The sequence below is a fragment of the Littorina saxatilis genome, linkage group LG5 (assembly GCF_037325665.1).
Source record: "Littorina saxatilis isolate snail1 linkage group LG5, US_GU_Lsax_2.0, whole genome shotgun sequence".
In the NCBI taxonomy this organism is placed as follows: Eukaryota; Metazoa; Mollusca; class Gastropoda; order Littorinimorpha; family Littorinidae; genus Littorina; species Littorina saxatilis.
This window is the reverse complement of record NC_090249.1, coordinates 40588773-40613986: the sequence shown is the minus strand read 5'-3', so window position 1 is coordinate 40613986 and position 25214 is coordinate 40588773. Positions and strand designations below refer to the sequence as shown.

Genomic DNA, 25214 nt, shown 5'->3' with positions numbered 1-25214 from the left:
AGTATTCTTTTTGCAGTTTTATTTTAATGCCCATAATCAGTCAAACAAATATATCATCACACTTCGTCACTTGCACCTAAGCTTAAAAGTAGCAGTCCTGCATACATATGTAATGTGTAAATGTTTCAGGTCACCATCTGTCCTGGCTTGAACATGCAATAAGAACATCTCTACACAAACACATGTACAGTCAACCGGCTAGCTGGTTCCCTGAAAGGCATATTTTTCTATGAATTAATCGATTTTCCGCAGACAGCAGCCAGGTAGTGGATCTTTAGTATATGTCCAAGCAGACGGTTGATCTTAGTACAACACATCAAGGAAATATTTTTTAAAAACAGATCCAACATCTAATCTTCCAAAGTTCATAATCAATAAAGAAGAAAGGTATGTTACTGGAACCCTTTATTTATGATTTAAGGCAATGTGCGGCAGTAAAATTACCAAACTTAAACTTGAAGAATACAGTCAAGGAATAACTTAGTTTTCTGGGTAGTTATTGAAGTGACTTATTAAAATGAATGAAAACATTGTGGATGGATATTGACGGCTGTTGCGATGAAAACTGGCATTTACAGCGTCAAATGGGATTTCTAGAAAACGGCTTTACAGCAACATCATACATCAGAAATTCATAATATTTGGCACAAGAATACACATGTATTATATCTACAATCATATATCAATCAATCAATCAATGAGGCTTATATCGCGCATATTCCGTGGGTACAGTTCTAGGCGCTCAGCAGTGATGCCGTGTGAGATGAAATTTTATACGGCCAGTAATTGCAGCCATTTCGGCGCATATTTACCTTTCACGGCCTATTATTCCAAGTCACACGGGTATAGGTAGACAATTATTAACTGTGCCAAAGCAATTTTGCCAGGAAAGACCCTTTTGTCAATCGTGGGATCTTTAACGTGCACACCCAATGTAGTGTACACGGGGGGGGGAGTTCGGACACCGAAGAGAGTCTGCACACAAAGTTGACTCTGAAATAAATTTCCGCCGAACCTGGGATCGAACTCACGCTGACAGCGGCCAACTGAATACAAATCCAGCGCGCTACCAACTGAGCTATATCCCCGCCCCATATAGAACGTGTTTGTTTTTTTAAACAACTACAGTTGAATTTAAATTAATTATTGTAATGAATCTTTCTTTCTTTATTTGGTGTTTAACGTCGTTTTCAACCATTCAAGGTTATATCGCGACGGGGAAAGGGGGGAGATGGGATAGGGGAAAGGGGGGAGATGGGATAGAGCCACTTGTTAATTGTTTCTTGTTCACAAAAGCACCAATCAAAAAATTGCTCCAGGGGCTTGCAACGTAGTACAATATATGACCTTACTGGGAGAATGCAAGTTTCCAGTACAACAAACTTAACATTTCTTACATACTGCTTGACTAAAATCTTTACAAACATTGACTATATTCTATACAAGAAACACTTAACAAGGGTAAAAGGAGAAACAGAACCGCCTCTTACGACATGCTGGGTAGCATCAGGTAAATTCTTTCTCGTCCCAACCAATATGGGACTCCCCCTAACCCGCGGGGGGTATTGTAATGAATATGCAGTGAGAAATTCGTTCATTCTTATGACAAAAGATATTAAAATTCAACTGTAGTCTGTTGTAAAAAAATCGTTCTATATGATTGTTGATATGATACATGTGCATCTTTGTGCCAAATATTAGGAATTTCTGATGTATTATGTCGCTGTTAAACTGTTTCCTAGAAATCCAATGTAACGACTGTTTCCATAGCAACGGCACTCTATGTCGATCAGTATTCACAATCCTCCGAAAGCGGCGTATGGCTGCCTAAATGGCGGGGTAAAAACGGTCATACAGGTAAAAATCCACTCGTACAAAAACATGAGTGTACATGGGAGTTTCAGCCCACAAACACAGAAGAAGAAGAAGAAGTATTCACAATTGTTCTATTTATTTTTATGTCACTTCCCAGAAAACCAGGTTATTCCATGTATTCTCCAAATTCAATTTTACTGCCGCACATTTCCTTAACAAAATGTAAGATTTACTGTACTTTGACCGAGCAATTTTTGTAAGTGGACAGGCCTTAGTTTTATTTCGGTGGCATAATTCAATGCATGCGCTTCGTCAAAATGTCTTGAACTGAAACCAGATGCAAGACTTATGGTCAGTTGGAGTTGTCTCCCGTACTCCTAACTTTAATGTGCTGCAGACAGGTGTGCCCAAACAGCCCATATCACAAACGGTTTGGAATTCCCGAAAACACAAGATCCGCACTGCACAACTTCAGTGCACAAATACGCGAGAGTGCTCGGTCGCTTTTTGAAAATGTGTATCTTGAGAGAAAAATATAGAATAGTGCGCTGTCCGAAGGAATAGAGTTCTTATAGGACAATGACAGCGCTCAGTTCAAAACGATAGGACATGATCACATCTGACCGCCATGCGGCTATGTGAATCAGACATCTGAGCCTTTCAATCCGTCTATGTCGGACGCCTGACGACATCCCCGAGGCTTTTAAATGAAATAAGACCATACGGGCACTAATAGTTGCATACCAAAAATGAACTGCCTCAAGGCTCTCTATGCAGAGTGGTATCTTTTTAAAGAATACATTCAGGTACAGCTTCTTCGAAAGAAAAAATAAATTCACCGCAACCACCAAAACATCTACCTCACTACAGAAAGCAGTCAAAGTGTTGATTTTTGGTCTGTGACCAAGTGGAGGGATGGTCTTATCCCATGTTAAAGGTGAGGACAACTTTTTAAATGAGGCATAGTGGGCCTTTAAAACATTGACACAAATTTACAATAGCAACAAGTTGTAAAGCTCAGTACAACCAATACTGAGTGGACATTTACTGCCGCTGTTGCTGTAGTTTCCCCATCGATCACAGCTGGACCTGGATAGCACTGCTTTTCATCCACATTCACTGGCCAGGTCTTCGTCATCTTCTGTCCCTACGGTACTGACAAATGAATGACAAAGGAACTGATCTTAAATTCAAACACAATGACAAGAACAAGTTTTAAGTATGAGTAAGGAGTAAATTGTGTTTGTAACTGACACACACACACACACTAAACCCACATAAATGCCAAGAGCGTAAACGTTCTAATTCCCTGATAGACAAGTTCCAATGCCTACTTTTTAATATGAAATATAGAAGACACATTCCCTGTCAGCGCTTGCTATCAAATTCAAAAAGCAAAGCAAAGGTGTGTAACATCAATCTGCAGGGCTAGAAAAATCTGCAGGTATTATTACTATTAATGTCTGGCAGCTCTCCTGACTGGCCAGGGAAAATCAAACACACACACACACACACACACAAACACACTTCGGTTCTCACACACAAACACACACCAACAGTCAGAATGTAACCAGAACTTGAGACTGAGAGGGAGGATAAAACACAATATGATCATGTAGCAGAACTCTTACCTGAATTGCCATTAGCATGAAATATTTCCCATTTGAGTCTTGACAGCCTCCGGATCATGAAGGAAATCAATCTGCTTCTTCCACTGTGCCGGATCGATGCCAACCTGTAATATATAATATTGGCTGAAGTAACATTCCTCTGAGCAACAATTTTAAAACAGTTAGTTGACAGGACAAGTATAGTACTAGGAGCTACATGCAGTATGATATTTAGCTATTTGGAGGAACAACAAACACACTGTCCACAGAACCAGATGAATTTACACACTGCACCCTCCCCCATAAAACAACAACAACAAAAAACGACAACAGACGACCAAACCAACATTAACGCTTGATTCTTATGATACTGTGGACAGTGGCATTGATATCTTTCTAGAATATAACATTTTATAAGTCCTTTTACATTTAGTGAAGTTTTGACTGAATCTGTTCACATAGACTGATAGAGTGACAGACATACAATGTAGACAAGTTGATGTGTGCATATATATATATATATACATGCATATTACATAACATGTATATATATATATATATGTATAACATGTATGCATGTGTGTATAGCACAAAGGAAAAAAATAATAGAACTTGACACACAGTTTCACTGAGAATGAGATATATCCTGACAGTGAGTGAGTGAGTGACTGTTTACAGCAATACATTGTACTTTATTAAACTTAAAGGTACACACTGAAAGTCATGCGCTTCTAGTATTAAAAATGATTCTAATACTGGAGGAACTGCATGATCATCTTACTGGTGAAATAAAGCTAAGAGGTTCGAGCAGTTCTGTGGTTTGGACTCTTAGGTGTTCATTATTTTATTATTATCCCTGAACATGAATTATAAAAATAAAATGAAAACACTCTTCCAGTCTTGCTCACAGTCACACACACACCTCCATATGAGTTATTCTGACCAGAACTTGAGAATGTAAGCGAGGGGAAGGAAAAAACACACTGTACATCATAACACTGACAGTTGTACATAATAAAACCTCTTCGCCTTACTCTTACCTGATTTGCGGCAGTGGCATCAAATATTTTACTTCTGTCAGTGACAGCCTCAAGATCATGCAGCAATCGGTTGGCTTTTTCAGCTGAGAGGAGACCTTGAAGTTGAACATACTAGCTCTAGCTCTCTTCTGATTGATGCCAACCTGCAAGTAAAATAATTGGGAACGGCCGATCAGAAGGTTACCTATTTGAGTATTTCAAGTTAGACTCAATCTTTAAAAACAAAAAGAATTTATAAAATATTATGATCATGCACCTTGAAAAGATGTTGCAAAAACGTGGTAGTGGTAATCTTCTTCTTCAAATTAATGAGAAAATCCCTGTACAGGGCAACTACGTGTTGGTTCAGTGAACGATACCTTGCGCCTGTGGACTGACAGTCACAGTGACACTGACAGTGACTCGAGTGAGTCGAAATGACACCTGTTGCAACACATACTACCATAAACCCACTCTCAGTTATGAAACGAAACATGGAAACTTACCTCTGGTTAATATGCAAAGGTTCGCCCGTCCCAATTCTCTCGCATTAGCAAACACCATTGCCATTGGAGATTCTGTCCAAACATCGACCGCCATTAGCTAAAAACCGAAACGCAGTAGGTCTGAAAACCACGCTCAACGTCCAAAATAAGGAGGAAAAAAAAGAGCCCAAAACATTTTTTTGGCCAAAAACACTGTTTAAGCCCCACAAATATTTGTCCTTATTTTTTATGAAGCTTAATTTGTGCCCCTTATTTTATGCTCCACAAATACAGTTTGTGGCCCACAAAACCAAAATGTGCCCCACAAAAATAAGCCCAAAAATTTGTGAGGCACATTTCGCGTTTGTGGCCCACAAAAATAAGCCCAAAACGTGTGGGATTACTGACATCGAATGCCAAGGATAAGCGGCGGACTACGTTCAGTTTCATTCTGTGAGTTCCACAGCTTGACTAAATGTAGTAATTTCGCCTTACGCGACTTGTTTGAATCTCTAATAGAAATTTTAATTTCAATAACAATTTTCAGAATTTTCATGACCAATCTCATTAATTGATATTTAAATTTCCAAGCTTAAATGCAATTCCATGGTCGGAGCTTCGTCGAAGTTTGCGTGAACAAAATGTCAAATAATTTAATTGAAAAATGAGGGCGTGACAGTGCTGTCTCAACTTTTACTAAAAGCCGGATATGACGTCATCAAGGACATTTATAGTAAAAAGGATAAACAAATTCTGGGGATATCAACTGGAAGAATTTGTATGTAAAGTGTCATGAAGATCAGTCCAGTAGTTGTGTCAGTTGTCTTAGAATCGCTCCTATCACACACACACACATACACACACACACACACAACCGGCACGGTTGGCCTAGTGGTAAGGCGTCCGCCCCGTGATCGGGAGGTCGTGGGTTCGAACCCCGGCCGGGTCATACCTAAGACTTTAAAATTGGCAATCTAGTGGCTGCTCCGCCTGGCGTCTGGCATTATGGGGTTAGTGCTAGGACTGGTTGGTCCGGTGTCAGAATAATGTGACTGGGTGAGACATGAAGCCTGTGCTGCGACTTCTGTCTTGTGTGTGGCGCACGTTATATGTCAAAGCAGCACCGCCCTGATATGGCTCTTCGTGGTCGACTGGGCGTTAAGCAAACAAACAAACAAACAAACAAACACACACACACACAAGCACATACATACACCACCACCCTCATCTCGATTCCCAGTCTACGTTAAAACAAAACAAAAGGGAAAAAAAGTTTGTATTAGCTTTATCATGATCCCTTAAAGGCAGAGTAAGCCTCCCGTAAACCATCACAGATACGGTCAGGCTTTTACACACAGTACAAACACCATTTCATTTAAACACTCACCAATTGAGAACATCCTAGGTGCCCTCCGTAAAGAGCGAACAATTTTCAAAGAATTTATTTTTGCGTGGTTTATCTTACCCCTGAGCCATCGTGAACCCGTGTGATCCAGTTTTCCCTTTTCACAATGCAGTCGTCATAGTTAGTCATTTGAATGCGACTCGACGTGAGCTTATATCTACAATAGCACGTTTTTTTTATGCACGAAACAACGGCTGTGGTTCACAAGAACTCTAGCGATGGCTTTTGACTGTTGAGAGGAACGGCGATTTGCACTGATAAACCGGCCGTCGTCTGCTACGACCCTTGCGTGACCCTGCTTCCGGGCTTTTCTTTTTTTAAACTTTCACAACTTCGAATTGTTCTGATCTTGTCTTGATGAAAAACGAATTCTTTTATGATTAAAGAATGTTTGTGTAACAAGCTGTCAATTTATTATTTAGATTTTAAAAGTTAGGTCTAGCGCAAAAACGAGGCGCCGTTGTTGTTAACGGAACAAGTCTACGAAAATAAATTCTTTGAAAATGTCTCACGCTCGACAGAAAGCAGCCAGGATGTTCCCGTTCGGTGAGCGTTCAAATGGAAGTATGCTTGTACTGTATTTAGACGCTCGGGGAGCTCTGTGATGGTTTACGGGAGGCTTACTGTGCCTTTAAGTTCTAAAAAGTCTTGCCGTGCACAAAGCCAGTAATACGTAATGTAAGAATGTTTTTATGAAAACTTTTCCCCCAACCTTATTCGACCTCTCTTACGACGAATTTCTAGCAATCCTGGAAGGGACACAATTTCTGCTCTAATGTATCGGGAGAAAAAGGATTCGCTCCCTTTAACACCCTCATGCTCGGCTTTTCTGCTTCGTGAGGTGCAGGTGACAGGGTGAGTTGGCACTGTTATGTTTATTCAGATTCACGAAACAACGCATACGCTTGTTCGCCAACATGTGAAATTATTTGCTAGAGCTTTATGCTGAGAAAGTCACGAGAAAGTCACGAGAAAGAGAGAGAGAGAGAGAGAGAGAGAGAGAGAGAGAGAGAGAGAGAGAGAGAGAGAGAGAGAGAGAGAGAGAGACAGAGAGGGAGAGAGAATGTCGAGAAAAGGGTGGCGAGGGGGGGATCCGAGAGAGAGAGAGAGAGAGAGAGAGAGAGAGAGAGAGAGAGAGAGAGAGAGAGAGAGAGAGAGAGAGAGAGAGAGAGAGAGAGAGAGAGAGAGAGAGAGAGAGACGATGACAATGTCAATGACAAATCTTTATTTTTCGAGGGTGACAAGAATAAGCATAGATATGCTTTTTTGCATCTGGCCCTCGCCCTAAAGAGGGACTAGAGAGAGAGAGAGAGAGAGGCGGGGGAGGGGGGAGGTAGATCTCGGGCCGGTGACCAAATTTGATTATTAATACGTTGAGGTGCACAACACTTGGCCCAACAATGAGGACATGATTCCCAAATATTGAAAGTGTTTTAAATTCAGTAAAATTTGAGGCCTGTACAACGTGTAAATATATCTTCAAATTATACTAAAAGTGAAAGGATCTTTTTCTCAAACAGTTGTTTGTTAGATGCGGCAGAGCAAAACTGGGTGTAAAACAGAGTGTATATTTTAGGAGAGTTATTTTGCCTGTATAATGTGTGCCGCAGGATCTCTACAACTGACAACTTTTGTCAGGCTATATATATATTACTCAAGTAGTTCATGTCTTACATAATGGACACCGTAGTGTTTTAATGAAGCATGAAAACTGACACAAAGGGAAATTTCTTGCATTTAGCTTATGAAATATGAGTGTTTTGTAAGAATAAAATTATCCCCGAGTACGCAGTAGGAGGGTCCTGCAGACTTTAATTGTGTGTCTGTGTGTGTGTGTGTGTGTGTGTGTGTGTGTGTCTGTCTCGACTTAACAGCTTATTGCTGGGAAACTACTGGGCGCAGTTCTTTCAAAAGTTGATACACTAACTTGATAATAGGTCCGATTGATCGTATTAAAACTTCATAATGTTACCTGGGACCTAAATGCGAAATATTCCACAAAAACGACTCTTAACGGGGGGAGGTTTGGCGGTGGGAGTACAACTGCCGTGCAGCTAATGGAACAGCCAGCTAGCTGGTGCGAATCACGTCCGCCTATCGCCAAAGTGATCCGGGCTCGATTCCCGGCATGGGCGGTCTATATTTTTTTAATTTTTTTTTAAAATTCTTCTTTACTATTGTTTATTATGAACGTTTTAATGTTTTATTTCACTCTAATAATTTTTTTAATTGTGTAAAATAAATAAATAATTTTTTTTTTAAATTCTTGTTTACTATTGTTTATTATGAACGTTTTAATGTTTTATTTTACTCTAATAATTTTTTTAATTGTGTAAAATAAATAAAAAATTTTTTTTTTTTAAATCCACGTGCACAAGACGAAAGCACGTCCGCCTATGGCCAAAGTGATCCGGGTTCGATTCCCGGCATGGGTGGTCTATTTTTTTTTTTTTTTAATTCTTGTTTACTATTGTTTATTATGAACTTCTTAATGTTTTATTTTACTCTAATAATTTTTTTAATTGTGTAAAATAAATTATTATTATTTTTTTTAAAAATCCATGTGCACAAGACAAAAACTTTCATACTGGGGGAGCGAGCCAGTCTGAAGAGTACTCGGGTCCAGCGCCAGCGTTTTTTATTGTAATCAATGTTCAAAAAGTGAATGTTTTTTTGTTTCTCTATTGCGGTTTTAAGTTTTGCTACACCAAAAATCGAGTCCAAATAACTTCCGTCATAGTGCATTTAAAACATCGGTAACAATCCCCAAATCAACTTTTAAGTTGACCGTAACTGTTCATGGAAATATTTTATCACGTATGTTATAAACTACAAATCAGAAACGATGCAGTGAATCGCTAACCCTAATAAAATGTTGCGTAAGCTTCTTGGGACACCATCATTTTGCTGACATCTTGCTCTATGTCTCGTTTTCCTTTAGTAGGACAACATTTGAAATGAATTGTTCTATCTTGGCTCAAATGATTGTTTAGTTAAAGGTACTGAACTTGTCAAATCCAGGTGCCCGGAGTCATACCTCAGGCAGCTATCCGTTAGAAGAACTACCAAGTTTCATTGACTTGCACCCAAAGAGTCAAGAACTGCGATTTTTTTACGAATTAATTTCGTACTCGGACCCGGCTGGTCTTGACCTATTTTTGGATCTAAATTTAGATCAGGTAGATCACCACATCATGCACAAAAAGACACGTCACTAGCAAACTATGTCAGACATCATCATGAGTTTGTGTCAAACAAAATGGAGGCCGGAATCACTCAGTTGAATCGAACTCCGACCAAACACCACGTAATGACTAGGTTAATTTATGCACTCGCGTGAACAAGAAACTGTCGAGCTTCACAGATGTCGTTGGGTAGTTTTGGGTTTGTTTTACTACCATAGGAGGATTTTTGAACTGTAAATGCACTCAGCTGCAACAAAAACGCAAAACGAAGGCTGTGAGCTGCACTGTGCCTTTAATGCAGGCTGTACCACCAAAACATCGACTAAAACAAGCGCCAAGCAGCATGTTCTGTCACGTAAGTAACGTGTTCAAAAGTGGACACGGAAATTTTTTTCGCGTGAAATGTTAGCTTGGTAAAGGAAATTGTGGGCAAGGTGAATATTGGTTAGAGATGTTGTGGGTATTTTCTAACGTTGTGTACACCACTCATTGCACTTTTTGCCCACCGGTGCGGCTTTTGAACGGGTAAAACGGGGTGTTCGTAAGTTACTCATGGACACCAAATGCTTAAAAGATTACATTCCGCATCTGTTGACAACTTTTCCATACTAATTGAGTTTTCTCTTATTTTGTTGCTGGACAAACAATTTTGTTTGTTGTGAAAGGACAACTGAAAATTGATGTTCTGTTTATGCACGTAGGGCAGAAAGATCGTGATGAGTTTGGACACCAAACGTAACTCGCGCAACGTGGATTTCGGGCCCCCGCTAACAATTAGCAGTGTTTTAAAAGGCATGATAAGTACTCGCACATGTTGAATGGTATCTTCTGCAATTAAGACAGGGATTTTTTGCCCTATAGACTTTTTTACAACCTGCCTTTTAGTTTTTTTAAGAAAAATATATTCACTGCGTGTTCTCGACTTGGCCGCCATTAAAACCAAGTCTAGTTGTGTCAACAAACAAATAATTTTAAATCAGATGACTCAAAATGAAATGTTCACAACTAGTGTGAAAGAAAATGTCATTGTCTGACCAATATTCAACCATAAATTTCAAGGTGTAAATTAAGTTTTATATGTTTTTTTTCAAAAAGACCCTTGAAAAGCATACGACTTCAGACGCCATGTTTAGCCCAGTATTGTGCACCTCTGCCCACGCATTGCATCTACACTGCATCTTTGTCAACACACCCCCCCCCCCACTTTCCCCGTGTTCCCATAACATTCTTTGAAAAGACAGCCATAAACATGTCTCTCACATTTAAAATATCATCTGTTTTCTCAAAGAACCTTGGTCCATATTGTTTCGAGTTTCGACTTTGCACTGCAGCCCCCACCTTCACCCCTTTTTGGTCGTGCATTATGTCTTAAACCAACATTTTAACGTCGTTTTAATGCACTTGATCGTGCTTTACAACACGCATGGTGCTGCGCACTAATATGTTGGGTATTACTGCATAGGATAGAGTTCAAAAGCACTAGAGAGAGAGAGAGAGAGAGAGAGAGAGAGAGAGAGAGAGAGAGAGAGAGAGAGAGAGAGAGAGAGAGAGAGAGAGGGAGAGAGAGAGAGAGAGAGAGTTTGGATTTATATAAGCGTGTACAATTCCCCTGCATTGTTTCAACCCAAGGAGGAAAACAGGACACCAACCACCATTTATCTAAAATGACACCGCCCCCCCCCCCTACCTGTGCCATGGTACCCTAATTCCCACTGTCCCCCCTGTGTAATTACTCTAGTGTTACTTCCGTCGTCCTATCATTTCAAGGCAACCTGTTAATAAAAACTTACAGTTTTCAGTTCACTGATTTGATACTCTCGGGTGATTTAACAAACGATCTGAGTATAAAATATCAAATCAAATCAAATCAAGTCAAATCACCTTTAATAGATATATATACAAGCATGAGACATCCAGAATTAAAACAAAAATATATGTACAGGAGTAGATTAATGCAAAACACATTCAAGCAGTTTAATATCCAACCGAGGTTTTTTTGGCCATCTTTTACTCAGATTATGTCAAGTGTATGTAGATGTCGGGGATATCGCTCATCCTTAGCTCGTACCGTTCCAAGTCCTGGAAAGTCTTTGAGGTGACAGCAATACTCAGAAACAATGTGTTACTAGGGTTGTGATGTGTTCCCAAAGTTTCAACACCCCTCAACTCTTTTCAGCATAACAGCGCTAAAGTCTGGAATCCAAATCCTATCATTCCTGGGGCCGGCTTTGTGACAACTTGAAAAGCAAAAGAATGTGTCTTTAGCACGCATTATGTGCATGCAAAGGGCGTTGCAAGAGACTGGCATTGTGAGAGGAAACAAAGAGATGGCTTTCTTTTTTAAGTTGTTCAAGGTTCTCTTTGAAATATGTTCAGCCTAAAAATGTCGAAGTAGGGTAAAACTGTTTCTGAATTTAGATGTGACTCTGGGGAGTTCGCCTACGAGAGGGGAACTCGAACAAGAAAACCAACCTAGATGTAAAATATGCATTTAACGATTTTTGGAGCGTGTCAAAGTGCCACGTTTGCCGGCGATCACGAGTCACTTCACCCCTACTCACAATTTATAATGAGGTAAAAAAACAACAACATCAATTATATATACATGCATTCATCGTACAGCCACTAACATATCATGCTGCACGAATCTGTTTTTAGTTTTGACGTACCTTTTCTGGTTCATATTTTACAGCAGTTTGAAAACGAAAAAAATATCACTCGCAACAGGTTGCGAGACTGTGGCGCGTTTCTTTTACCAGGATCCACGTTATATATTGATGGAAAAATCCGTCTTTGTTTCATAAGTGTTGAATCGTTCGATCCATTGTTCGTTCCTCTGATCGTTTGTTAGTTCGTTTGTTCCTTCCTTCGCTTTCTTGCTCAAAAGTTAGCTAGGTCATTGGCTGGTAGCCTCGAGAGTAACTTATTCAGTAGAAGAGTTTAGCGTTATAAAGTCAGGTAGTTAAACGATTATCTACTGGTCTCTTACGGTTTTCTGATGCGTTTTATTTTCTTCTGGTCCACTTCCAATTTGTTACTGTTTACTAGTGTTTTTGTTCTCACCATTTGGTTTGTTTCCATTCCTGTTCACATTTTTTGTTTCATGTGGTTTCGTTTTGTTTTACCTTATTTTGTTCAGTTCAATATATTTTTAATTCATTCGTTTCATTTCGTTTGGGTTATTTTCGTTTCGTCAGTTGAGTTGGCACAGATCTTGTTTCGTTTAATTCCATTTTGCTTCGTTTCGTTTTCCCTCTTTTCTGTAGGCCTATTTAGTTTCATACTTTTCTATATCACTTTTCATTGTATCTCGTTGTCTCTTATTTTTGATTTGTTTAGTAAATGTCAATTCAATTGTATTTCGTTTTTTTCATGTGACTTTAGTTGTTTGTTTACCCTCTCGTTTGGCTTAGTTAAACCTATTTTATTTCCTGCTCCTTTTCTTGCTGTGTGGAATGTAAAGTTCCCGCTGTCATCCATCATGACTCTTCACATTTTAGGTCGCGGTCACAAACTTCAGTGCATGTCACTGAAGATGCATTACGCCCTGGATCTAATGTCATTTATAAAGGCAAACTAAGGTCGTTATATACGTAACATATGCGACAGAACGACAAGTAGTCCCTAGAACGCAAGGATTCGTGGGACGTCTTTGTTCTGGATGGTAACTAGTTCTTGAGTAAAGTTCGTATTTTAGCACGAGATGTTACGTTAATTTATTTTTTTTTGTCCACGAAAGTTATTATGCAGCAGGCAATTGACACACACGCTGCCCCACTTCCCTATGTAACCTTAAAGAGTAGTATTCAAAAGATGTCAACGCTGCCGTGTAAAAAAACGGGGGCTGCTTTTCATTTTAGACAAAGTGGGAAAAGAGTTATGTATCCAAGACACAAAGGTGATTGTCAAAAAGCATTTCATCACGAAGTGTCACAGCCGCACAAAACAAAGCCTGGCAGAACTGATGAGTAGTTGAAGTGATGTTTAAGGCCTAAAAAAAAAAGGTGTGGTTACGGTAACCCGACCTACCCTATTTTTAGGGGCCGACCCTATAACTTTTTATTACATTTGTCAAAAAAACACACAAAAAACCAAGAAAACGAGTGCAGAAAACGCAATGAAAGCGAAATCGCCCGAGTCGCACACTTATTTCCCTGTCAAGTAGGTTTAATTTGTACATATTACAAAAAAAAGTTAAAAAAAAAAAAGTGATTGCCTACCTTCCTACCCTATTTTTTTGTGTGGCTATGTTACCGTAACCACACCTATTTTTTTTTTTGGCCTAATCAACTGTAGTTCCAACATACTGCACCGTCAAACTGAAACCAATGTGACATAACAATCACTCAACCATACTAATAATGAACAGCAACTACTAACATTACACTGACACTACAAAAAACAAAGGGAAACAACCTGTGAAACTTGTCATTTAGGAAATGTAATGTTCTGTTACACTTAAAGGGAGATAATGAGAATTCTACCAACTTGGAAAAAGAGCTCTGATCATTACCTTTATTTCTTACACAATTTACACAAAAAGGGATAACAAAACAAACCAAAAAACTTATTCTGAATCACAGGTAAGCATACTGTTGACTAAAAAATGGTTAAAAACAAAATACCTATGCAGCGTTATCTTTGGCACAAATGCATTTCCATACACTTTAGATGAAAGACAGACATGTTCAAAATACCACTCTTACTTGAATTTGACACACTAACCACTAATTAAACAGTAAAATGAACTTTGCAAAAGTGCGCACATCATGGCGAACACTAAAACACCACATGGTGAAAGGCCGTACCAAAAAACGTACAAAACAATAAACTTTTCCCTACTACAAGACAAATATACTTATTCCTGAACAGAAAATTAACAATAGAAACAAATTGAACAATATTTACCCAATGATGGCCTTTGTGCGTCATGTTTATGGCTGATATTGATGGAACAAAAAACTGTGGCTCATGCTTAGAAAAATGGCAGACCGGAAGCGCCGGAACAGGAAGCGCACAAGATTCTTACAGCAAAGTCTTCCTACATATTCTGAATGAACCTTGAATCTATTTTATATATTTGGTGTAAAATTAATAACTAAATAAACTCTAAAAACCGGCCCCCGTAGCGCAGTGGTTAGCGCATCGGGCTGTGGGCCGGGAGGTCGTGGGTTCGAATCCCATCAGGGTCATGTGGGTTTTTCGGGCTACGGTCGGCTCTACCCAGAGTGGAAGTGCTATGGTTCCTATGGGAAGGCTGGAATCACACAGCTGAGTGTCATTCACTTAACGAATGCGACTTTGAGGGTGCTCAGGTTCTGTTTACCTGACCAACACCGCAGGTGCTGCAGTTCTCGGGCCTGGTTGACACCAGGATATATTATGACAGTAAGCGTAGAGTGCTGCCCTGTCACGTAGTCTCAAACCAAATTGGAAATCCATAGCATCATCATTATAATCATCCTCATCTCATTAATCATCCAAAATTATAAAGTGTCATTGCTCTTGTGGCCCTTCATGCTCGGAGCTCTCATGGTGACCTTGGTCTCAGTGTTCCTGTTCGATCCTTCCCTGAATAGTACTTCTGCTGTCAGTCCTCAACGTGTGACGTTCTGGGGGGTCGACGGAGGGACGTGGTGGCGGTCTGCTCTCTGGAGGGGACCCTCACTCAGTCTGGCTCCGCGACTTAGCAGTCAATGTCGTTAGTAGGGGGCATAGTAGGTAGTGGGCTGCGTCCGTTAGCTCGGGACAGACCCACTACTGAACACCGTCGAAGTGACTCAGCAGAAGTGCAGTGTCATCTTCCGAGGGTAGCCTACCGCAGCGACCCGACATCCCTCCCTGGAGCGTCTGTAAAATCGACAAGTCTGGCAGCGGAACGAAATTCAGATGTGGATGGAACAGTGAGTGCAGGGACGGGGCGGCGTGCGTGCACACCGGGACAAGGAACAGGTGTAAGGAAAAAAACCCAAAAAAAAACCTCTAAAAACTATCAAACTTGTAGAACTTTAGTGATCAAAAAAGAGCAACAACAAAAAAGCTGGATCTGGAACAGATTTGGACTAACATAATTTAAAAGATGGATGTGGCATAGGATTTAGCGTGGCGCCTTTCACACTCCCACCAATTTACAGGATTCATAAAAATACTTGTAATACAAGAACCAAAAATTAAACATGAATCATGGAAATTTCTATCACACAGGCGCAACAATGATTGTCACAAATACTGCTCATGGTCACTGATCCTCCACATAAAGTCAGTTGCTCTCGAGGATGAGGATGAGCTTGTGGACAGGTCGCTCGACAACAGAAAGCTTGGAACGTCTTTTGCCATTTTTGTCGAGATCTTTGGCTGCAATGTTCAAGGTCACATGGCGAACAAGACCGTCGTCGTCTGGTGATGCTGCAACCACTCTTGCCAGTGGCCACTGGTTGCGGGGAAGTTCTTGGTCTTTCACCAGAACCACGTCTCTCACCTTGAGGTTCCTCTTGGGGTGAAGCCACTTCTGTCGCTGGGTGAGTGCCAAGATGTACTCCTTGCGCCATCTTGACCAGAACTGCTGTGCCAGGAACTGGACGCGACGCCAGCGTTTTCGCAGAAACAAGTCCTCTGTCATGAACTTGCCTGGTGGGGAAAGGGGAACACTGGATTTCATGGTGAGGATGTGGTTTGGAGTGAGGGGTTCTGGTGAGGTTGGGTCACCTTGGTGAACAGCAGTGATGGGTCGACAGTTCACGATGGCCATGGCTTCGTACAACACCGTACGAAGAGACGAGTCGTCAAGTCGTCCGGGGCAGAGTGCAGTCATGGCTCGTAGCACTGATTTCACGGTCTGTACTTGTCTCTCCCACACACCACCTGCGTGGCTTGCGTATGGAGTGTTGAAGACAAACTGGATTTGGTGGTCTCTGAGCCGCTGTTTGAGTTCATCTTCATCCATTTCCTTCAACGCGCTCCTCAATTCATTGTCTGCTCCCACAAAGTTGGTACCTTGGTCACAGAAAATCTTCTGCGCGGCACCCCTGATTGCGATGAAGCAGCGAATGCCGTTGATGAGCGAGTCTGTGGTCATATCGTCGAGCATTTCAAGATGAACCGCTCTGGAGCAGAAACAGGTGAAGAGAAGACCGTAGCGCTTCACTTCCTTTCTTCCGTTCTTCACCAACATAGGTCCGAAACAGTCCATTCCCACGTACGTGAAGGGAGGGGATGGTTCGACTCTTTCTTTGGGTAGATCAGCCATCTCTTGACCTTGGGCGTCACTTCGCAGCTTTCTGCAGACGACACACTTGCTGAGAACCTTCGCGACCTGCTTGGAGCCTCCAGGTATCCAGAAGCCTTGGGAGCGGATTTCGTTGAGCGTCATTCCTCTGCCTTGGTGCTTGATTTTTGATGTGGCATAGGATTTAGCGTGGCGCCTTTCACACGAAGACCTTGCTGAACTCTTGCTGCGTACTTTGTGCACGAAAAGAGTATTGGTGCACACAAGCTTTTTGCTTGGAAAAGTGTTAGTTTTGTCTGTTTGATCCCTCAAAGTGCGCCCTTTCTTGAATTTGATAACGAAGAAAGTAAGGATTTTACACGAGTGAGAGGATCAACATTATCTGTCTTTGGAGTAATGGTGTGGTTTTTTTTTTAAGAAAGTGTGACATTTTATTAATGTCGGGTTTGCACGTCCCAGTACACCAGCATGTACACCTTCATGCACACCAGCATGTACACCAGCATGTACACCAACATGTACACCATCATGTACACCATCATGTACACCATAATGTACACCAGTATATACACCATTATACACACCATCATGTACACCATCATGTACACCATAATGTACACCAGTATATATACACCATAATACACACCGTCATGTAAACCATCATGTACACCATAATGTACACCAGCATATACACCATTGTATACACCGTCATGTACCCCATAATGTACACCAGTATGTACACCATCATGTACACCATTATACACACCATAATGTACACCATAATGTACACCAGTGTGTACACCAGCATGTACACCGTCATGTATACCATCATGTACACCATAATGTACACCAGTATGTACACCAGCATGTACACCATTATACACCAGCATGTACACCATTATACACACCATCATGTACACCGTCATGTACACCATCATGTACACCATCATGTACACCATCATGTACACCATAGTGTACACCAGTATGTACACCGTCATGTACACCGTCTTGTACACCATCGTGTACACCAGCATATACAACCATAATGTACATCAGCATGTACACCATTATACACACCATCATGTACACCATCATGTACACCGTCATGTACCCCATAATGTACACCGTCATGTACACCATTATGCACACCATCATGTACACCGTCATGTACCCCATAATGTACACCGTCATGTACACCATTATACACACCATCATGTACACCGTCATGTACACCATAATATACACCGTCATGTACACCATTATACACACCATCATGTACACCATCATGTACACCGTCATGTACCCCATAATGTACACCATCATGTACACCGTCATGTACCCCATAATGTACACCATCATGTACACCGTCATGTACCCCATAATGTACACCATCATGTACACCATTATACACACCATCATGTACACCATAATGTACACCGTCATGTACACCATTATACACACCATCATGTACACCATAATGTACACCGTCATGCACACCATTATACACACCATCATGTACACCATAATGTACACCGTCATGTACACCATTATACACACCATCATGTACACCATAATGTACACCAGCATGCACACCAGCATGTACATCATTATTCACACCAGCATGTACACCATTATGCATACCAGCATGTACACCGTCATGTACCCCATAATAAGAATAAGAATAAGAATAAGAATACTTTATTATCTCATAGAGAAATTCAGGGGTGGTACATAACAATAATACAAACAAGACATTGATTTTACATAAAACATATAGCACTATATAACATGGACATCTTTAAAGCACTGCGCTTACATATTCTCGCACACCTACGCGTATAACGAACTATGGCTAAACATCATTGCAAAATATCATAACATACAATATATCGCAGGAAATATACGGTTGTACATAAAACCAATACATACATGTACATTACTACTGATTGCACTGGCAGAAGAGGGGCTGAGTCGGGTATGTGGATGTGTTTACATGTTGCTAAGGGTGATGGATTTGGGGATGAAGCTGTTTTGCAGCCTGAGTGTCCTAGCTTTGTGCGTGCGAAGTCTACGGCCAGAGGGAAGGAGTTCATAGAGGTGGGCTAGGACATGGGACCTGTCTGAAGCTATCCGCCTACTCTTTCTCACCACACGCTTTTCATACAGGGACTCCACACTTGCTTGCTGCCTGCCAATCACCTTGCTACTGACATTCACCATTCGCACTAAGACATTCCTGTTCTTCACACTCAGACCTCCATACCAGGACACAAAACCAAAAGTGATGACAGACTCGATGAAAGAGCGGTAGAAAGTTTGAAGGATAGAAGAGTTCACATTCAACTTCCTAAGTTTCTGAAGGCAGTAGATGCGTGACTGACATTTTTTGTGTATGAGGGTGGTGTTTGCATTGAAGGACAGCTTATCATCGATAACTGTGCCAAGATACTTATATTCAGTCACACGCTCAACAGTCACACCATCAATCATCAGGTCAGGGACAGGGGCAGGGTTTCTTCTAAAGTCTATCAGAAGTTCTTTGGTTTTTGTCACATTTAGGTCTAAAAAGTTGTCTTTACACCAGGCGTTGAAACGTTCTACTTCTGCAAAGTAAGTTGCGTCACTATTGGAGAGATCTTCTAGCGCTGTATCATCTGAATATTTGATAAGAAGGGTGGAGTCAGTGCCACTGCAGTCGTTAGTGTAGAGTGTGAACAACACAGGGGAGATAACTGTACCCTGTGGAGAGCCTATGGAGGTGGACCTAAGGGACGATAGAGCTGTCTTAAATCGGACTGACTGGGTTCTGTTAACGAGAAAGTTGATAATCTACAGGATAAGCCTTGGAGTCACGCTGTAGAGGAGAAGTTTCCGGGCCATGAGGCAGGGTTGGATAGTGTTGAAGGCAGAAGAGAAGTCTATGAAAAGAATGCGTACAAAAGAGCCAGGTTTTTCTAAGTGTGTGTATGCGTTGTGTAAGAGTGTGAGTGTGGCGTCATCTGTGCATCTGTTCTGCTTGTATGCAAACTGGAAGGGATCCTGATGGGGCTTGACCTGATGGAGCAGTCTAAAGAGGACAATGCGTTCAAAGCACTTCATAACAATAGAGGTGAGAGCTACAGGGCGATAGTCATTCAGGGTTTTGGGCTTGTTGTTCTTGGGGACAGGGCAGATCGTAGAGTTTTTCCAGAGTCTAGGCACAGTGCAATCTTTCAGAGACCAACTAAACAAACGGCTAAAAACAACGGACAACTGACAGGCACATGATCTCAAAACACGTCCACCGATGTTATCAGGACCAACTGCTTTCTTTACATTCAACTTGCTAAAAACCTTCTCAACAGTCTTGCCTTGAATTTCAAAGTCCTCCTCATCACCTGCCATATCTACCTTAAGCTGGGAAGTCACGCTGTCTAAATCATCCTTCAAATCATCTTTCTCGAATCTACAATAGAACTCGTTTAATTTCTCAGAAAATTCAACCTGTTCTTTCATCGGCATGCCATCGCTACTGGATTTTGATTTGGCCTGTCCTGACAAAGTTTTAAGTCCTTTCCATGCGTCTGCTAAGCTACCTGATTCAAACTGTGACTCTACTTTCTCTTTGTACTGTCTCTTCGCTTCCAAAATTTCTTTCCTCAACTTGTTCTGTACTACTTTCCTTTCTACTCTATCTCCAGTCTGAAATGCTGCCTTTTTCTCGTTGAGTGTGGCTTTGAGAGACTTTGAAATCCAAGGTTTGTTGTTGGGGTACAATTTCACTGTCTTAGATGGAACAATCATATCCTCACAAAAATTGACATAGTCAGAAATCACTTCAGTAGCTTCGTCTACACTAACACTAACACTAACACCATCATGTACACCATCATGTACACCTTTATACATACCATCATGTACACCATAATATACACCATAATGTTCACCATCATGTACACCGTCATGTACACCATTATACACACCATCATGTACACCATAATGTACACCATCATGCACACCAGCATGTACACCGTCATGTACACCATTATACACACCAGCATATGCACCATCATGTACATCATCATGCACACCATTAACCACACCATTATGTACAACAGCATGATCACCATCATGTACACCTGCATGTACACCAGCATGTTCCCCATTGATGAAGCTAATATTCCCACTATGCAGAGAAAACAGCCAGTCAAGTATAAGTATTCGTGTGTGTGCCCATGCGTGTGTTTGTGATAATGTTTTTTTTTAGAGCAATGTGTTATTCATTGACATGTGTGTGATTGTACGTTAAATGATGTTTTGTTGTCGTAGGATTTTGATCGTACAGCGCTTTGAGCAGGGTTAAACCCTGGCAGGGCCGGACTACCGGGGGGGTTATGGGGGTTGCGCAACCCCCCCCCCCTAGCCTAAACATGTACCTTACTTATTTAATTTTTTTTTTATTATTGCTTATTTTATGCCGTCTCATGCAAGGAGCGACCATTTTCCTATCTCAGAATATGACCTACCCGTCAGCTTCAGGGGGCTTCGCCCCCTGACCCCCACAACGAGGGGGGGGGGGGTTCTAGGGTTTCCGGACCCCTCCTCCCGGCCAAAAAATAAAAATATTGAATGAGGTATGCATTTCTTTATTTTACATTAAGTTTCAATTTTTGGGGTATTAATCAGTGACAAAATCTGCTGCCTGAAACTGGTAATGATCATCCTCAGAATGCACCAGATTGCACCATTTTGCATCCTTTTTTTCAAAATTTTCCGGGGGGGCATGCCCCCGGACCCCCCTAGTAAGCTAGGCGCTTCGCGCCGTCGGCTCGGCGCTTCGCGCCTTCACACCCATATCTTCACAATATACTTTTGACAAAAACCAGTCATAAAATGAACTGATCCGCCCCTGCCACCAGGGGAGACATCCCCCTGGGCCACCACTGGCAACCCCCCCCCCCCTCCTCTTCGCCTAGTCCGGCCCTGCCTGGATACATGCGCTATAGAAATATTATTCATTATTATTTATATTGTTCTCCTATATTATTCAAAAAGCCTAGTCTGTGGTGATTCACTACATTCGTGTACACTACATTGGGGTGTGCACGTTAAAGATCCCACGATTGACAAAAGGGTCTTTCCTGGCAAAATTGTATAGGCATAGATAAAAATGTCCACCAAAATACCCGTGTGACTTGGAATAATAGGCCGTGAAAAGTAGGATATGCGCCGAAATGGCTGCGATCTGCTGGCCGATGTGACTGCGTGATGTATTGTGTAAAAAAAATTCCATCTCACACGGCATAAATAAATCCCTGCGCCTTGAATATATGCGCGATATAAATTGCATAAAACAAACTAAAAAAAAATAAAAAAAATCCCTGCGCTTAGAACTGTACCCACGGAATACGCGCGATATAAGCCTCATATTGATTGATTGATTGATTCACAAGATCGTTTTCACGGGTAGGAAGGTTCATCAGAAATGAGTCTCTGTCACAACCGTATATTTAAGGGCCTCCAAAATTAGATTTCCTTTTTGGAATAGGTTGAGATCATACGCTACTACTCGTAACATGATCCTGTCAAGCGTTACACGACTACTGAAGTTCTCTCAAGATCTGTCGAATATTTGTTGACGGATGGAAGATGTTAGCATGAAAAGTGAACGCCTTGCTATATTGCACTAAGCAGGCCTGAAAGTGGCGAGTATTTTACTCGTCATGGCGAGTAGAATCATGTAACTGGCGAGTAGAGATGCTCATCTACTCGCTAATATAATGATATTTAGGACTCATCTACTCGCCAAATGGGAGTAAAGTTGCTGAAATAAATTGTTGGTTTGGCTAGTAAAGTACATTTTCAGAATCACTAACCAAAGGCGAGTACACCATGTGTTGGACTTTCAGGGCTGCCAAGCAAAGGGGTCAACTCGTTTGAAGAGCAGACGATGTTCTGATTTGCATTAGCTGTAGAAGGGTCCCGCCCCTTTGAAACAGCAAGGTAACTTATACCCCGCTGATCAGTGAAAGCAGGCGATCATTGGGGCTCAAGGAATTTCTAGCTTCAATGTGCATTTTCGAAACTGTCCGCTTTTCTTGTAGCAATATGTTCAACAGAGCTCACTGTTCACTGGCGACGTGATCGCTTGCCTTCACTGACTGATCAGCAGTAGTGATTGCCTAACCTTCTGAAGGGGCACAACTCTTCCACAGGCAATAAACACGCAGACACAGTTATTTCCAGTGAAGCAAAATAAACCCTGGGTACCTGGACAATTGCTGTCTAAAAAAAGACTACCTTACACATCGATTAAACGCTAATATAATGATATTTAGGACTCAAGAATCCAGGACTCAGCTGACATTTTATTCTCTGGTGTGTGGTGACGTGGTGTTATTTTTCGAAACCCCAATCCAATTTCTGTATACTTTTACGAGACAGGCCTAAAATATTAATGTAATCCCCGCTGTGGCTAAATGAATTCCAGAGGAAAGACGCTCGTGACGCAAACCTTCCATGTTTAGATCTATCCATGGCTTTTTATAGGAAAATATAGACGAACGACTCGCATTTTCTTTTTCAAAGGAAGTCCATTTGATCTTTATCCCCATTAATAGAACATTTAAAGGGTAGCTTTGGTCAACTGTAATAATCATTAGATGAGTGTTGGCTCACTTTCCACATCAACTTTGCTGTTAGATAAGCAAATATGTTACTTTCCACTGTATTTGCGTCTCGTGATGCATGTTAGCTGAGTAATGACTTTGGGCTAAGTGTCATCGTTTTGGATCTGACTTTTCATTCACGAAACCTATGCCTAAACTAAAAGAATAAGCACACACTTCAGTTCCTTTGTTCTTGACCTTCAAAACACACAAAGCCTTGTTCTTGTTTTTTTGCACACGCGCATAAATTACTGGTTGAACTTAACCCTACATTATCACACAATCAACAGACCAGGGTTAAGTACATCGCCGCATGCTTGGTACGACGTACACGGGTCCCATTAGAAGCGGCTTTCTCTCATTTCAAGCATTAGAAAGAAGATGCAGTATACATTTGTTGAGATACTTATGTAATGAGATGTGGTTTTATCCGCCCGACACTGTATAACATACACATCGGAGCCAGTTATTCGCTCTGATCGAGGTTTGAACTAGTCGGCCAAGTGTTATTGTTGGTCGCCCTTAAGCGGAGCGCAACTCTTCTACAAAGCTTGAACATCCCAACAAAGTTATTTCCAAACATCGTCTATTAATTACCCGAATCCCGAAGTCCAATCATGTAATTCCTGGTGCGATGTTCAACAGGTTGTTTACGGAGAAGGTCCCATGAAGAAGACGGAAGAAAGTCACTTCAGAATAAAGACAGTAGAAATAAGAGGAAAATGTGTTTGACCATACAGGAATGATTTATAGACGTTTTGTCGAGAACTAATGTCATACTAGTGCTAACGTTGACCCGGTGGGTTACTCCACATTTAGGTCACAGGTGGTCTATGGTGTCCGCAGCTCAAGACACTACCCTAAACCCAGTAAACGAATCAGAGTCTCTCACACAAGTCTCGTCGGGAGTATTGAATTGAATTGAATTGAAATTTATTTTACGAGGGTGACAGAATAAGCAATGTATACATGCTTTTTTTCATCCGGCCCTCGCCCATTGAGGGGTAACAAACAAGAAGAAATAAAAGATAAGTTTAACTATAGTACAAATGACATATTTACCATAATTAACATGTCAAGCAACCAATAAGACATTTTAAGATGCATTAGGATTCTTTAGCAATGCTTGAAAATTATATATAACAGAGAAATATGTGTTTGTATAAAAAAAAATATTAAAAAAAACCTTCATGAATTATATATAATCATGTTTTTCAATATAATCAGAGAGTACAGTTATATTTTGCCAGCTGCTTGATAATATTTCTTATAATAGTATGAAAAACGACCTATCAAGCATGGCGTTCGAGCGAGACGTCAAGACACTCGTGGCAGTTTCCTAGTCTAAGCTTATCATCCATTAAATCAATGACTGCTGAAAGTTGGACGATCCTCGGGACACTTTGCTTTCATATATCGTTTCTCCTCCGCCCCCCGCCCCGTAACCCTGTGGCCCAGACACAGACACGCACCCCCTCTTCCCGGTTTGTTTTTCAGTCTAGTTCCCTCGCAATGGTTCTCTCTCTTTCTATCTCTCTCTCTCTCTCTTTCTCTTTCTGTGTGTATGTGTGTGTGTGTGTGTGTGTGTGTGTGTGTGTCTCTCTCTCTCTATCTCTCTCTTTGTATCTCTGTGTCTGTGTCTGTGTCTGTCTGTCTCTCTCTCTGTCTCTGTCTCTGTCTGTCTCTCTCTCTCTGTCCCTCTCTGTCTGTCTGTCTCTCTCGCTCCGACAGTTCCCCTTCTCCTCTTAAGCCCCCTCCATCCCCACCCCCTCCTCTTCCACCCCCCTTCCCCCCACCCCCGTCCCGGCTTGCCATTTTTCTCT

The 25214-nt window shown here is 41.2% G+C and overlaps 2 protein-coding genes and 1 long non-coding RNA gene across 3 annotated transcripts; 1 reads left to right on the top strand and 2 right to left on the bottom strand.

The window, feature by feature from the left end:
* Positions 1-2: 2 nt before the first annotated feature.
* Positions 3-5359, bottom strand: LOC138967117 (uncharacterized). Its single transcript, XR_011455852.1, has 4 exons — positions 4951-5359; positions 4466-4608; positions 3447-3550; positions 3-2962 (listed from the first exon to the last, which is right to left on the bottom strand). It is a non-coding gene; the product is annotated as an uncharacterized lncRNA (long non-coding RNA).
* A 10419-nt stretch (positions 5360-15778) lies between these two features.
* LOC138967759 (uncharacterized) lies at positions 15779-16888 on the bottom strand. The gene has a single exon (XM_070340415.1). The coding sequence runs from the start codon at positions 16886-16888 to the stop codon at positions 15779-15781; it is 1110 nt and encodes a 369-aa protein (XP_070196516.1).
* Positions 16889-17789: 901 nt separating this feature from the next.
* On the top strand, positions 17790-24061 carry LOC138967758 (dynein heavy chain-like). Its single transcript, XM_070340414.1, has 3 exons — positions 17790-18403; positions 20746-20934; positions 24037-24061. The coding sequence occupies exons 1-3, from the start codon at positions 17790-17792 to the stop codon at positions 24059-24061; spliced, it is 828 nt and encodes a 275-aa protein (XP_070196515.1).
* Positions 24062-25214: the final 1153 nt, after the last annotated feature.